Below are 16,235 nucleotides of genomic sequence, written 5' to 3'. Positions count from 1 at the left end.
CCAGACAGCCGATTGATTATCCTGATAGATGTTCTCGAGAACCCTTCCAAACTTTTTGCTCAATCCAGCATTATTCATTAAAGCTTTTCGATTGATATTGTCGAAGGCTGCCTTGAAATCAACAAAAAAGGCGAATAATTGTTTGTTTTGTTAGACAAATGTACCCGCGATATTTTGCAGTATGAAGATATTACCTACAGTTGCATTACCACTCCGAAATCCGGCTTGATATTCTTTAATCAAATTATGGCTTTCGATCCAATGTGTCATTCGAAGATTTAGAAGTTTAGTGAATAACTTATATCAAGTGTTCAGAAACGATATTCCTCGATAATTAGTCGATCGGCTAAATTACGTTTTTTGTGTATGGCTTTTTTAAACTGTGTTGGTATATTTCCCGTTTTCAACATTTCGTTAAAGGTCTTCGAAATTTTCTTGTTAAAGGTTGATGTCGCATACTTAACGAATTCTTCAGGATCCTGGTGCCTTTCCCTCTTTTAGTTTCCTTAAGGCCTCCTCAACTTCTTACTCTGTATTAGGTTCATCTAAAATTTAATTTGTAATGCAGATTACTGCATATTGGATGTGTGGCATATTAGTTATTGTGTTCAGTAGCCTTTGGAAATGGTCCGTGAGTGTACTTGCATCTAATTGTACGCTAATTTGTGGTTCTTTGCCATTAAATTTATTTATTGCAACCCAAAACTGTTTAGTATCTTTACAGCCTCATTTTCTAAATATGTCTTCTTTTTGCCCTTGCAGATCTTTTTAAACATTTTATTTGTCTGAATATATAATCCTTTAAAATATTGACCCACAAACTTTTGAAGCATCGTGAGCCATCAGAATGATTTTCGCCTCGCCTTTTAACAATCCGTGTCAAACCATTTTTCTTTATACTGGCACTTTTTTGTTTCTCTTTGCCTAACGGTTGGATATGATATATTTACAAGATTTTCGATATCCATTATATTGTATTCTGCATCAGTTTGTAAATTAAGTTCGAAGTTCTTTCCATATATGCATATAAATTAAGGAAGAAACCAATTTACTTACTATCAATCAGACTATAAAGTGATGATGTTCGAAATAAATTAATTTTTTCATTTATTTATTTGTTCGAAATCAAAAGAAGTTTTTTCGTGAAAAGGCACTTTTTTACTTGCGATCTATAGGGTTTACGAAGCAAGTTTTGCATTCGTAAAAACATGACACTACGATGGTAGAAAAGTAGGTTAGGCAAAAATAAAAGCAGTCCTCGTACAAATTTGTTGTTAAAAAATTAAGAACTCAAATTTTCTCAAAAACGAATTGATAGATTTTCATTAAAATATCTCTAAAATCTTTGCTTCAAGAAGACAAAAATATTTTGGTATTGCTCCAGAAGAGTAGAACCGTTTCTTCGGTTTTTTTTTTCTCAAAAACTATACAGGATTTCAATAATTGCATTTTTTCTATTAAATTAATTTAATTTAACAAAAAAACCGCTCTAAATATATTCAAATACAAATTTTGAAAAACTAGGGTTTTTCTGAGAAATGGAATGACGTTGAAATTTTTGAAAACAAACTTTTTTGTGGGAATATTTTATATAAATTTGAAATACAAAAAAAAAAAAAAAGAAAACTATTAATTCTGGACAAAAAGCATTTCCCTTTCAGTTGTTTTCTTTGTTCATAAAAATAAAAATTAATTTAAAAAAAAACACAAAAATACAGACATCGATTAATTTAACGTAGGTTGTATAGCCTTTAATTTCGAACTTTTGTTGTCAAGTTTTAAAATTGATTTTATTCAGCTGAATAGTAGTTTCTTTTTCTTCTGGGCCGACCATGGGCCAATCATTTTATCTAGATAATCTGTGTTAAGGTTCATTAAATCTTCAACATAACTATGAAAATTATCAGCAAATACTCGAACACCCTAACCTTAAATCGGTTTGAGAAGTTGTAAAATCTTGAATCAGTTTCATCAAATAAGTTTTAAATCTTCAAAAACTTGAATAGAGTAAAACAAAAAAGAAACCAAGAAAATGTTTTTAATAAGATATCAAATTTTAACTAATAAATATTTTTTAAGTGATTAATATTATTTATCTCCGATACAATTAAACTACAATTTTGTTAAATAAACAAAAAACAATAACTAAATCAAATTTTTTTGTATATTTTAAAATTTTACATTTTATATTTTTAAAACAGTACAATATGCATGAGTTCAATAATAAATTTATTGGTTTACATGATTCTTTTTTCAGGATGCATATAATAAACAAGCAATATTATAATATTAAACACATTGCTGCAATATGTTTATAAATTTATTAAGAAATGAAAAAAAAAATAAACTAATTTGGAGCTGGTGGCAAAGCTTTTTGTTTTTATTTTGTTTTATTACATAAATTAAATAATAATAATAATTATTATTATTATATCCAACCATTATATTTTTAATTCCATAATTAAACGTTTGTACTAAGGCATTGTAAACTTTTGCTTAAATTGGAAAAGTGCAGATTTTTATTTTGTCACGCCCACATTTGTTTTGTGCAACAATTTAAATTTTTGAATAAAACAAAGTACATTACATCAACATTTAATTCAATTTAATTTAAAATAATTAAAAAGTACTTAAATATATAAGTTTTAAAATAATAGAGCAAAAATAAAATCTGCACTTTTGGTTCCACCATAATTAAATAATCTGCTTTAAAATAGAATACATTGTTGTTTTAACAGTTCAGGCATATTCAATTTTTGAAGAAAACAGACATTAAAATCATACAGAGTGACCGAATTTGTGTGTTGTGAAAATTGTTTGTAAAATGATTAGGCCGCTTTGCTTTTCATGAACTTGAACTATTTCTGAATTAAATAATCGAATTTAAAATTTTATATGGCCTGAACTTTAAAACACTTATTATTATCAAATTAAAATTGTAAATTAAATACCCTTATATGTTATTGGCTTATGAGTTTATGTTTTATTTGAAATTTGCAAAATTTGTTCGAAGGATGTTTACAGAAGATTAAAATGCCGCTTCATACATTTTTGTTGACAAATTAAAATTTAGTTTAATCCATTGTTGTATAAATTGATTTAATTATATGTTTTTGTTTTCCCCATTTTTTACAAAAAATTAGTACTTTATGTTGAGTAAAACTGGTGAAATACGTCGAGACGAAGCATGTCTGGATTATGCTGGAAGTGAAGTGACGCTCTATCCTTGTCACGGATCGAAAGGAAATCAGGTAAGTCGCACTTTTTAATTTATAATCACGATTATATCTTGATTAAGCGAGGGAAGAAAACAAATAGCGCATTGAGTTACAATTAGCTGATCACCGCAAATTGTCACTTTCTGGCATGGATCTTTTAATTCTTTTTGTTGTCAACTTTTATTAACTGACAGATAAGAATTTTATCGGTGTCTTTGAAAGAAAACATGTACATCGCTGAAAAAATTTTCATCCCAAATTAGATTTTAAATAAAACTAAAATCAATTTAATTTCTCCCAAAGAACGCAATTCGTTTTTGACAGTTCCAAAAAATAATATACACTTCGTGTCACATGAATAGGGACATGATTTTTTCCGTTTTTTATTTGACAATGTTTTTTAAACCCTAAGGTTTTATGGGGGTTCAGGTAAATAGTTTTTCTTCGTTTCTGGCTGCTAGTAGCAGTTCTTTCCATCTCTCTCTATTCCTAGCACGATACCTCAGCTGGGACCACGTCTCTAAGTTTTGGGACCGAGCTTCCTTCATGACGGATGATCTCTATGTTTCTCTTGGTCTTTCAGGCCGCCTTCTATCTACAGGATTCCATTGAAAGCACTGCTTTGCTATGTTGTCGTCCAGCTTCCTCGATGGTCAATCCAGCGCCACTTTCTCTGCGCGATGTCAACCTACTTTTGTTTGCCCAGTCCTGAGCCATAGTTCATCATTAGATATGATTTGTGGAAACCGGATGTTCATGTAGTAATTTAGACAGCAGTTGACAAAATTTGCAACCTTCTCGAGATGCCAGCAGAGCACTTCCACGGTTAGCAGGCATATAGCAGCAGAGATTATACGTTGGACTCAAACAACTTTAACTTGGCACGGAGCTCTTCTATACTGCCACTTGTCTGACAATAACCTGTTGTTGTTGGTTTAGGCTATTTTGCATTAACTTAGTCTTAATGGCATTATTCCTTAAGCCAGCCACCTCCCCATTTTGTTGAAGAGAGTGGCACATTTGGCTGAGGTCTCCATTTCTGTTTGCCATTACGCATATGTCGTCAGCATAGTCCAAATGGCTTAATGTTTCCTTCAGGCGCCATTGGATACCCAGTCTTTCGTGTTCACCTACCGTAGTAGTCATAACATCATCAATAGCAAGCAAGAACAAAATCGGTGGCAAAACGTAACTTACTTACTGTCTTACTCCCTGTCGCACTTCAAATGCACCGGAAAGGTGTCCATTGTGCAAAACGAAACACCTTGCGTTGTTGTAAAATTCTTTTACTATAGCAATAATTTTACCAGGAATGACTCTAGCATCAAGCGATCTCCAGATAACATCACGACTAACGCGATCGAATTCCTTTTTAAAATCGACGAACATGAGGTAAAGCGGCGATTGATACTCCGTATAATTGTTCAAGTATAATTGGCAAGGTGTAAATGTGGTCGACACATGATCGACCACTGCGAAATCCCGCTTGATGCCTCTTGAGCGTAGACTCGACCTTAGATTTTATCCTCTCGAGAATGATAGTTGCCATTAGCTTTGGGAATGTGGACAGAATGGTGATTCCACGCCAGTTATTGCAGTTCTTAAGATCACCTTTTTTTTGGGAGCTTGACGATTACCCCGTCCTTCAATTCCCTGGTAAAGGTTTCGTTTTCCCAAACAGGCTTAACAAGTGGCAACAAGGTAAATACTAGTTTTATTGAATGAACTAAAATAATTTTTAGAAATGCTTGCTGCTCCCAGTTTCTGAATCTCTTGAAATAACCTGTGATGTATGGATTCGTAGAGTGCTGTCAGATAATTGAGCGAAATTTAGGCTGAGGATGGTGTTGTGGATTCAATAATCTCTTCAGTTTTTAGTATCGCCATCCTCCTTCGTAATTTTCTTGAACGTTTTCCATGACGTTTAAGTCAAGAGAATATTAGCGCCATGGTAATAGGTCCACATTTTGCCCTCAATCCACGCTTTTAATGTCCGTGCGGTGTGTATTGGTGCATTATCTTGTTGGAAAGCCCATCGTTGTTCACCAAATAATTCAGAAAACTGTGGAAAAGCTCGTTCCAAAATCGATTTGTAAATGATTGCCGTCATCTTAGAGCTTTGAAAATCCAGCTCCACGGTCCCGTAATAGCTCATTGCTCCCATACCATTACACCTCCTCCTTTGTTGTGTCGTTTTTCAAGATAGATTTCTTCTTTGCTTCAATCATGGAAATCCATCAGGTCCGTACAAATAAAGTTTTTTTCATTGGAAAAAATGACGGCTCGATTCCACCTGATGTGATTTTTGCTAAATTTAGGCGTTGAATTTGAAGCAGCTCTCACTATGGCCCACCTTTCCCAAAATGATATGGCTTTCTTGACTCTGAGTTTGTGAATTTTTCATACCTCTCTAAGCCCTTGAGATAGTTCTACACAACATTTTTCTTCTAATTTTGCTGACTATAAGACGGATGAGTTTGCCAAGATTCCGGTAAGTTCGAATTTGGCCTATTTCCTCGTTGGATAGACCCTTACCTCTACCCATACTTCTTTATTGTCCTTATTATACCTTATACCGTCGAATAACAAAGAAAAAGCGTGTCCCTATTTATGTGACACGAAGTGTATTTATGCATGTTACCGTTTGAAAACTCTGAAACTATTTTTTTTTTGACACTACGAAAGAAAAAATAAATGAATTTATTTTGCCAACGAAAACTGTTGAAACAAGGTTTTGAAATCTTTCAAACATTTGATTTTTCCTGGTTGACTTCAAGAAAAAGAAATGAAGTTTATGTACCAAAATATTCATTTCACGAGCTGATTTTTCATTAAAATAATTCTGAAAAACTAAATAAAAACGAATGCCATTATTTTGCACCAATATTGTATTTCAAATATTTAAATAACGATTAATATTTTATAAAATTATTAACATTAAATAATTTAAAATTTTTATAGTTCTGGACTTATAAAGCTGAAACAAGTCAACTGCGTCATGGTTCATCAGATAAATGCTTGGCAATCAATGAAAAGAAAGACAAAGTAATAATGGAAGAATGTGATGAAAATCGAGCATGGCAAAAATGGCATTTGGAAAATTATGATCCATCAAAATTGTGAGGATTTATATATTATGCAAATAGCTCAATAATGATTCCTACGCACAAAATTTAGCCATTTTGTCGCTTAGAGTGTAAAACAATTGTATTTAAAATTAAAATAAGTCAGTAAAATGATTTGTAAATACGCCCCCAAATTTATATATAAGGAAATTTTGCATTTACAAAAAAAAAAAGAATAGAAAAAAAAACAAGTGAAAATAATAACAAGACGAAAAGAAGATAATATTTTTAAGACAGCATAAAATTTAAAAAAAAATATTCTTTAAAGACACGACAAGAGTTCACAAATGTCTAAATAAATCCAGTTGATTGTATCCACATGAATAAATACATATTAACGGTTTTGTGAAGTATATGTACAGTTAATTGTAAAATTTTGTGGAAAGTTATGAAATTTGTTTGTTAAAAAGGAATTTTCAAAATTCAAGCAGTCTTTAAAAACATAAGAATTCAATTCAGAGATAATTCAACAAATTCCAAAACTTTCAGACTAATTTTCTACAATGTATCTCTATTTGACTGGGTTTATAAGTATTTTAGGAGTGTACTTAATTTAAAAATGCAATAATATAATAATTATGTTAAACAAAATATTATATGGTACCTATATTATTATAAAATTTTATTTTAACTATATTTATAAATAAAGTTTTTTCTTGTTTGGTCTGAAGCACTTATTAATGCAATATGTAATTTCTCATATTTAATTATATCACAAAGATATCTTCTATTATAATATTATTATATTTATAAAATAATTTAGTTTCTTATTATTTTTATTATTATTATTATATGACACCTTACCTATCTATATAAATAATTACTTGCCAAGTTTCCTATATAAAAAGTTTCTGTAAATAGTATTAAATCAAGTACGAGTAAAAATGTAGGTAAACCTACAGTATATTTTAATTTAAAATTATTATGTACTTACTTATATTATTATTATTATATACGTACAATATATATGTAATATCATTTTATTATATGATTATTATTATTAAACAATTTATATTTTATTTTTAAAATCTACCTATGTCAGGTATAAAACAAACATATGCCATTACAAATGAAGCACAAAATAATAAACACACACGTTATATTCCAAAAGAATAAACATATCCAATACAAATAAAAAAAAATTAAATATAATACAATTTTAAAACGTTATATTATATTATAATAGTTAAGAGTGAAAGAAATAAAAATAAGCCAACTTTTTACAAAATGTCTTTTATTTTTTTTAAGAAAACGCAAAAAAAGAACTGAGAATTTTAAACCTGAAGATATTAAACATACAATGGAATTAAAATATAATTTAAGCTTCTCAAGCACAGTTAAGGAAGAAGTAGGCAAAAAAATGACTAATTAATATCAAATAAAATAATTTTCATTCGAAAATTTAATAAAATTTGATCCAATTCGTTGAAAAAATATATGCTAAGAATGCCTTGAAGAAAAATTAATGAAATCAATTTTTTGTAAAATTTTATAAGACACCCATTTACAATTATCCGAGCAGTTTTTTCAATGCGAAATTAGTTTGTTGACATTAAATTTATTTGGTCTTAAAACGCAATACATTTGTAAAAGTATTTTTGTTAAATTATAGGGCCTATTATGGATCACAACTCAACTTAGTTGAGTTGTAATCAAGACAACTCAATTTGAAGACGACTGCAAAAAAAAATTGTATTATGGGAGACAACCTTTTTCAGTTGAGTAGACCAAATACGTTGCCTATGTTTATGTGCGTGTTTTGTGTCAAAATCAGCTGTGTAAAGTAAAATACATAGGAATTTCAAAATTTTGAATTCAGTGCAAAATTTTATAAAAAAGACAAAATAATAGGAAATGGAGAGTTCTATTGATTTGTTTCTTGGAAATTCGGAAGAAGAAAATCCCCTGAAAAAATATTCGAGATCACTCCAATCCATTGGAACTTCCAAACAAAAAGTATTATTTATAAACAAGTTCTTTGATGAGTGTTGATTTTAATGTCTTCGTTTTGTTTCAGATTTATAAGTTATTTTAGACTCAACAAAGACGCATTTGTTTATGTGCTAAATGAAATCAAAGACCATTTGAAACAACCACAGCGTTCCTCCGCAATCCCACCAATTCTCAAACTCTGCACTGCCCTACGTTTCTTGGCAGAAGGAAGTTACCAAAAGTGCAGTGGTAATGATTTTAATTTAGGCCTTGCTCAGCCAACAGTTTCGGTAGTGTTAAAAGAAGTGCTAGACGTGGTAGAAGAACGTATCTGTCCACAATGGATTAAGGCTCGTATGACAAATGATGAGATGAATTTATCAAAAATTCATTTTTACCAGAAAACCAGATTTCCTGGAGTAATAGGATGCATCGATGGAACTCATGTTCAAATCATAGCACCAAAAAAGAATCTTCAACATCTCTATTTAAATAGAAAAGGTTACTACAGTCTGAATGTCATGATTGTAAGTGTATATCCCATGTTTAGTATTTTTATAAATTAACATTTATCATCGACAGGTTTGTGACTTCAAAATGAATGTGCGTTTCGTAGATTCCAGATATTCCAGTGCTAATCACGATTCATTCGTTTACAATTTAAGTGAATATAAGGAAATGTTAAATGAATTGGATGAGAACACTTTTATTTTGGGAGATCCTGGATATCCTTTAGAGAAACATCTAATGACTCCATTTTGATTGGCTGAAAGTGGGAGTGCAGAATCACGTTTCAATACCATACACGCACAAACAAGAAACATTATTGAAAGAACGATTGGCGTGATCAAAAGTAAATTCAGGTGCCTTTTATCTGCCCGAGGACTGCATTACAGTCCTGAAAGAGCTGCGAAATTTGTCAATGCAAGTTGTGCCTTACATAACATAAGTCAACATTTTAAAGTAGTATATGTCGTTAGTTAGTTAGTATTTTTAATTTACATAAAAGTTGTGTAAATACAAAAAAGTAAAACTTAAATAAACAAAACTTCTCATAAAACAAAAACAAAAAAATATCCATATAAAATTCACAGAATTTGAAATCATAAAACTAAAACAAAAAAAGAGGTTGGAATGCGACCCACACTGATAACTTCCCATCCCGTCTGTCGATTTGTCTTGCTTAAAAGTTTGTCTATATGTTTTTTTTACCACATTTTTTTATTACTGAATATTGAAAACAATATTTTCTGTGAAATAAAATAAGTTTGAAGCCAATATTTTTAATTTTTGAAAAGTAAATCCGAAAGTAAATTTTTACCAAGTTCTAGTATTGTTTTTTTAGAGTTTTATTTTTTGTAAAAAAAACTGTCAATTCGATTTTTTTTTTAAATTTTACTAAATGTTGAAAACAATATTTCTTATAAGATAAAATTAGTTTAAAGCCAATATTTAAAATTTTTGAAGAGATATTTGAGTTAAAAATCAATTTTTACCAACTTTTATACATTTTTGTTTAGGTTTTTATTTTTTGTAAAAAAACTGTCAATTCGATTTTTCTCAAAATTTGTTAGAACCTATTATCTCAAAGTTTTTAAAATATATTTGAGTCGAAAATCATTTTTTACGAAGTTTTGTTCATTTTTTTTCGGTTTTTAATTTTTTGTACAAAAACTGTCAAATCGATTTTTTTCAAACTTATATTGAATGTTGACAACAAGATTTTTTGAAAGATAAAAGTAAATTAAAGCCAATATCTCAAAGTTTTGAAAAGATATTTGAGTCGAAAATCAATTTTTACCAACTTTTATAATTTTTTTGTTTAGGTTTTTATTTTTTGTAAAAAAATCTGTCAATTCGATTTTTCTCAAAATTTTATCAGATGTCAAAAACATTATTCTTCGTTGCACAAAATTGTTTTAGAGATAAAATAATATTTCAGTCGTAAAATTTTGGAGGTGACAAATTTTTTTTTCAGTTTTATTGATTTATAAAAAAAACCATTATATTGATTTTTTTATAAAAATATACCTGTTTGGTATCACGATACAATATATCATATAAAATTTAATTCAAGTCTCTAGCGTTTTTGGTTCGTAAAATATTTAGGGTTAACCAAAATTTTCACCTTTTTTCAAACTGCTATGGTAAAAAAAAACACCCACGCAATTTTCTCGAGAGCCCTTTCTGCCTTATTATCTGTATAACAACATTTATTTGAAGTCGATATCTCTTCTGGTTCTTGAGCTATGGAGGACGAAAAAACCGTCGCGAACGTACGGACGTACAAACGTACGTACACACGCACGCACAGACATCTTTCTAAAAATCTTTTATTTCGACTCTAGGGACCTTGAAACGTCGAAAAATGTCAAAATTTTCATGACCTATTACAATAACCTCCTGTGGGAAGTTAATAATAAAAAGTGTTAGTTGATGTTTTTAAGTTCATACAAATTCGACTTATGAAGTCACAATGTATAATTAATTATACAATTTATTTTGATTCTAGGAACTTTAAAACCTTGACAAATGTCACATTTTTAATTCGAAAAATTTTAGTTCAATAACTTCATATTAAAATTTAATAAATTTTACATCCTTGTTTTTTGAATCAAATATCTCGAGAACTAACAAACAAATATTTGTCGCATTAAATTATTTAACCCCCAAAATAATTTATCAAAATAATTTTAAAAGTTAGTTTAACTTTGTAGTACCCAGACCATAATGATGCTATCTCTTAAATACATTTACGCCAAAACAATTGTAATGTTTAATTTTATTAAATTAACAGCATGCAAAATTAAAAAAACTTAAAATAATTTCAACGTGCAATTTAAATATTTAAGTAAGCAAAGCAAAAGACATTAAAAAAAACATAACTTCTTCGTTTGACTTATTTATTCAGACTGTACTTAAGATTAAGACATTCATTTCAAAAGAAAGCTTTCTTAATATAAAGAAACAATAGATTTTAAGTTCTGTACATAAAAACAGTTTAAATATCATTCGATCATTGAGTTATAATTTTATACATAAAATAGTTCATGTTTCGAACGAAACATATGTTCAAAGCTTTTCTTTTATAATATTTCTTTAAGCTGAACATAATATCGTAAATCAGCGTTGCCGTGATACATTATTTGTATTATTTAAATAAAGTTTAGTTGTAAGAGATGAAGTCCCTTACAACTCGGTCATCCTGACCTTAAATCGTCCTCGATTTACGACATCGTGTTCTTACACGTATACTGTACTTAATATAATGAATTATACATTTTTTAATATTTTGGAATCTTTGAATACATATTACATGTATGTGCATAATTTGGAAATTACATAGTCAAATCAAATCAAATCAAATGGGGTGGCGCAACAGTCCGTTGTGAACCAGGGCCTAGTGACTTACAACTCTCAACCATTCCTGTGTGCGAGTACTGTTGTCAGGAATGGAAGGGACCTACAATTTAAGGCCGAATCCGAACGGCTAATTTGAGAAAGCACTTTTTCATGACAAGAATTACTCTTGAAGGAATTGTCAATTCCTCGCAAGAGGCAGTACCCGCGAAAATTAATTTTTTTAAATTAAGGTGGCACAGGCAGGGATTGAACCCAAGACCCCTTGCATGACAGTCCAACGCACTAACCATCATGCCACGGGTACTACCTGGAAATTACATAGTAATTGAGTTTAATTTATCATTTACATTTAAAAATACAAACATTTAAATAACATTATTCTTTGAAATGGTTATTTATATAAAAAAAATATCATTCTGTTGAGATTGTAAGCATGTATGTGAGTAAGTATGTATGGATAAAAGTATTTTAAGTTATCATTTTTTTTTAACATTTGAAGTAATGATAAACAAGATATAATAATAACATAAAATAAAGTAGAAAATTATATAATATACATTTTTTTAAACATTGATGTATGTAGTTTTAGGCTTATGTTGAATTATAAGGTTTCATATTTTCTGGAGAACAAACTCCTTTGTACGGTAACCGAGATATTTGTAAATTATTTAAATCCTTTATGATATATCTATCATTCGGTAAAACTTTAACGACTTTAAATGGACCCTTATACTTGGCCAAAAACTTTTTGTTTGTACCGGGAGTGTTTACAGTGTTTTTTATTAAAACAAGATCACCAATTTTATATTGATTAGGATTTTTGTGTCGTTTATCAAAAAGAATTTTATTGTGTTCCTGACTCTTAATAATTTTTTCTTGTGCATGCTTTCTTAGTTCATTTAAGTCTCTAGGTTTTTCTTCAATAATGTTGTCTTCTAAATATTCCTTAACGTTATCTTTGATAACACCTTTTTGGGAAACTCCAAAGAGTAGCATACTAGGGCATACACCTGTACTTTTGTTTTCGGTATTGTTTAAAGCAAATTCAACCTTTTGTAAAAACTTAGCCCAGCAACTTGAATCACTTTCGCACTCTTTTGAAAGCATGGGAGTTAGACACCTGTTAATTCTTTCAACCTGCCCATTTGACTGCGGGGAACTGGTTGCAACTTGTATGTGCTTAATCTCATGTTTTTCACAGAAGGTTAAAAAATCATCGGAGGTGAAACAACTCCCCCTATCCGAAATAATACGCTTTGGTGTGCTATAATACGAAAAATACGATTCCAGACATTGAATAACTTCTTTGGTTGTCGTACTCTTCACTGGATATAATTTTGTAAATTTTGAAAAACCGTCAACAATCACAAAGATGTGTTTCTTATTATTGCTAGCAGAAGCAGGCAAAGGACCATAATGGTCAACGTGGATTGTTTGAAATGGCTTGTCTCCTTTAGGGATATTATGCAACACCCCCTCTTTCTTTCCGCTTAGTGGAGAAAAATGCATACACTTTAAACAACTACCAATAAATTCCTTAATTTTATTTTTCATGCCTGGAAACCAATATGTTTTTTTCAGGAAATTAAAACATTTTTCTACACCTAGATGGCATAGTGCTTCGTGGTGTGTCTGGATGACATTCTTCTCCATCTTCGCCGGAACATAAAAATATAATTGTTTGTTTATCTTTCTATAAACTAATCCATTAATAAGATCGTAAGATGGACTATCCCTCTTTTCTAACATCTCGACTATACGTTTCAAAATTGGATCTTTAGCCTGGGCTGCAGCAAGTGCGTGCTCAAAGGACTCGGTTTCGACAATTAAAATGTTGTGACACCTACTAAGCGCATCAACATGACCCATCCTCTTACCATCTCGATGTTCGATAACGTAGTCAAAATCTGATAGCTCTAAGGCCCATCGAGATATTCTTGGATTCAAAATCTTTTTATTAAGTGTTTGGGTCAGTGATTTGCAGTCAGTGACTATTTTAAATCGAATTCCAGTTAAATAAATGCGAAATCGTCTAAGGGCATAAATAATGGCAAGTGTTTCCAATTCATACGAGTGATATTTGGATTCCTGTGCAGTTGAACGCTTTGAAAAGAAGAAAATCGGATGAAGAAGGTTATCATCTTGACGCTGCAACAATACAGCTCCAAAACCTATACTACTGGCGTCGCAGTGCAGTTCTGTTTCGGCCTTGGGATTGAAAATTCTTAAAAGTGGAGCGTTCAAAAGTTTTTCTTTTAATAAATTAAAAGTCTGCAACTCTTTTTCACCAAATTCAAACTTCGCATCTTTTTTTAAAAGATCATTAAGTGGCTGTGCTATTAAAGAAAAATCTTTAATAAATTTTCTGAAGTATGAACACAAACCTATAAATGAATGCAACTTCTTTTGGTTTATTGGAATCGGAAAATCTGAGACTGCTTTTAAACCGTCACTATTTGCACCTATGCCATTTGCTGAAACTATGTATCCGAGATATTTAATTTTTTCATACATAAAAACACATTTATCAAGACGAAGTTGTAAATTTTTCTCCGAAATGATATCCAAAACTTTTTTTAAAATCTTAAAATGTTCGTCCTTTGTTTCAGAAGCAATTCACAAGTCGTCAACATACACTAGAAGTTGTCCACTACTAATAAGATCCTTAAAAACTTTATTTATAAATCGTTGAAAAACTGAAGGCGCGTTTTTTAGCCCAAAAGGCATTCGAACGTATTCGAATTGACCCAAAGGAGTCACGAATGAGGTAAATTTTATAGAATCCTCGGCCATTTTAACATGGTGGAAACCACTTTTAAGGTCGAGAAGCGAAAAATATTTTTTATTTCTCAATCTATCTAAATGGTCTTCAATAAGCGGTAAAGGAAAGTTATCCTTTACAGTTATTTTATTTAAATTGCGGTAGTCCACACATAATCGCAATTCACCTGTTTTCTTCCGGGTCAAAACGATTGGGGATGCAAAAGGCGAATTACTTTCCCGAATAATATTGTTTTTTAATAAATCGTCTAAAATTTTATCTAATTCAATTTTATGAGAATATGGAAGACGTCGAGGTGCACAACTAAAAAAACTGTTAGGGTTAGAGACAACTATTTGCATTTCAAAATCATCTGAATAATTTGCACTAGTTTTTGAAACACTCTCGAGAACCAAACGTTTTAACTCTACTTTCTCGTCAAAATTTAAAAGTTCGTTAATATTTAATGAAATATTTTCATCACGTAAATCACATACATCAATTTTTAAAATTTCATTTTCAAAATCTAAATCATCAAAATCGTAATCATAATTATTTTTTGAATTATTCGAATCATAATTAGTTTCATAATTATTTTCATTATTATTTTTATGTTCGGCAATTGTTTTGAAATTATTTCCTTTAACTAATTTGATTTTAGATTCATGCAAAAAATCTCGTCCTAAAATAATTGGATCTTTCATAGTTCCATCAGGAACAACATAAAGACATACATTTATAAGTTCACAACTAAACTTTACATAACATGCAAATTTACCTAAAATAATCAGCCTTGAATTATTTATACCATAAAAGTCATTATTTGCTGCTTCCAAAGATGTCATCATAAAAGGTGGCACGTATTGCCGCTGGATAAAGCTAATAGGGCTCCCGGTATCAATCGTAGTCATCACATGCAGTATTACCCGAACACTATCCAAACTCTTAAATTGGAACTCCAAAACGCCATGAAATTCATTCATCAATGTTGAAATATTGGATGTCATTGGTTGGTCATCTTTTTGCACCATAAGCACCGAAGATGATTGCGGACAATCGTTCAAAATATGTCCCATTTTCCCGCAGCGGAAGCATGAACCTTTTGGTCGACGTGGTTTTGGACACTTTGGGGAAATGTGTCCCATTTCATTGCAATTGTAGCACTTTATTTTTGCTTCGACTCGCGGCTTTGATTGCAAGACAGGTTTATTATACGAAGAAGTAGATGGCTGCACTTCGGTTTTCATTTTTTCGTACCTCCGAAGAATAGTCTTCAACTCAGCGATTGTGTTAGCCGTAAGCATAAGCTGTTTATTGAAGACGGAATCTGGAATTCCCTTAATTATGTAAGCAATCACATCTTGCTCGTCGATTTCGGCTGAAGAAGCTATCTCTTGCATGGCCAGAACATATTGCTGAAAACTCTCGCTCTTACATTTCCTTCGCTGTCGCAAAGCATTGTGGACATCGGTTGCAGTTGTATGGTGGTGGAACTCTGTCAAAAGTCCATCCTTAAGCTCAACCCATGACCTGAATGACTTTGATCTTGCGAACAACCTTGCAGTGCCCTTGAGCAGGCGCTTAAAATATATGAATGACTCAGACTCATTTAGATGATAGGTGACAACAGCGTCGTCGACATTCTCAATCCATTTTTTAACTGGATAATCGTCATCACCTGAAAACGTTGGCAACGAGTCTTCAATATCGCGTGATGTACATCCACCTGTTGGACGAATTTCTCTAGCAGGGCTATTAAGTTCAGCTAGCCGTTTTTCTAGCGCTAGAATTTCCTCCTTATTTCGAAGTACCGCACGAAGTCGATCTAAACGTTGT

The 16,235-nt window shown here is 30.9% G+C and overlaps 2 protein-coding genes across 7 annotated transcripts in view; both read left to right on the top strand.

The window, feature by feature from the left end:
- Positions 1–7,024, top strand: part of LOC129953843 (putative polypeptide N-acetylgalactosaminyltransferase 9) — an 85,682-nt gene extending 78,658 nt beyond the window's left edge. For 5 of the 6 annotated variants that reach the window (XM_056067339.1, XM_056067336.1, XM_056067337.1 and 2 more), the window contains 2 exons: positions 3,144–3,251; positions 6,180–6,519. In XM_056067339.1, coding sequence (XP_055923314.1) covers positions 3,144–3,251; positions 6,180–6,341 — 270 coding nt within the window. In that variant the 3' untranslated portion in view covers positions 6,342–6,519. Of the gene's footprint in view, positions 1–3,143; positions 3,252–6,179 lie in introns of all 6 variants that reach the window. The other variant, XM_056067341.1, reaches the window with a different exon arrangement.
- Positions 7,025–7,643: 619 nt separating this feature from the next.
- LOC129950819 (putative nuclease HARBI1) lies at positions 7,644–9,037 on the top strand. Its single transcript, XM_056062740.1, has 3 exons — positions 7,644–7,691; positions 8,443–8,802; positions 8,858–9,037. The coding sequence occupies exons 1-3, from the start codon at positions 7,644–7,646 to the stop codon at positions 9,035–9,037; spliced, it is 588 nt and encodes a 195-aa protein (XP_055918715.1).
- The last annotated feature ends 7,198 nt before the right edge of the window (positions 9,038–16,235 follow it).

The sequence above is a fragment of the Eupeodes corollae genome, chromosome 1, assembly GCF_945859685.1.
Source record: "Eupeodes corollae chromosome 1, idEupCoro1.1, whole genome shotgun sequence".
NCBI classification, from domain to species: Eukaryota; Metazoa; Arthropoda; class Insecta; order Diptera; family Syrphidae; genus Eupeodes; species Eupeodes corollae.
The sequence above is the reverse complement of the archived record's forward strand: the minus strand, read 5'-3'. Positions and strand labels throughout refer to the sequence as shown.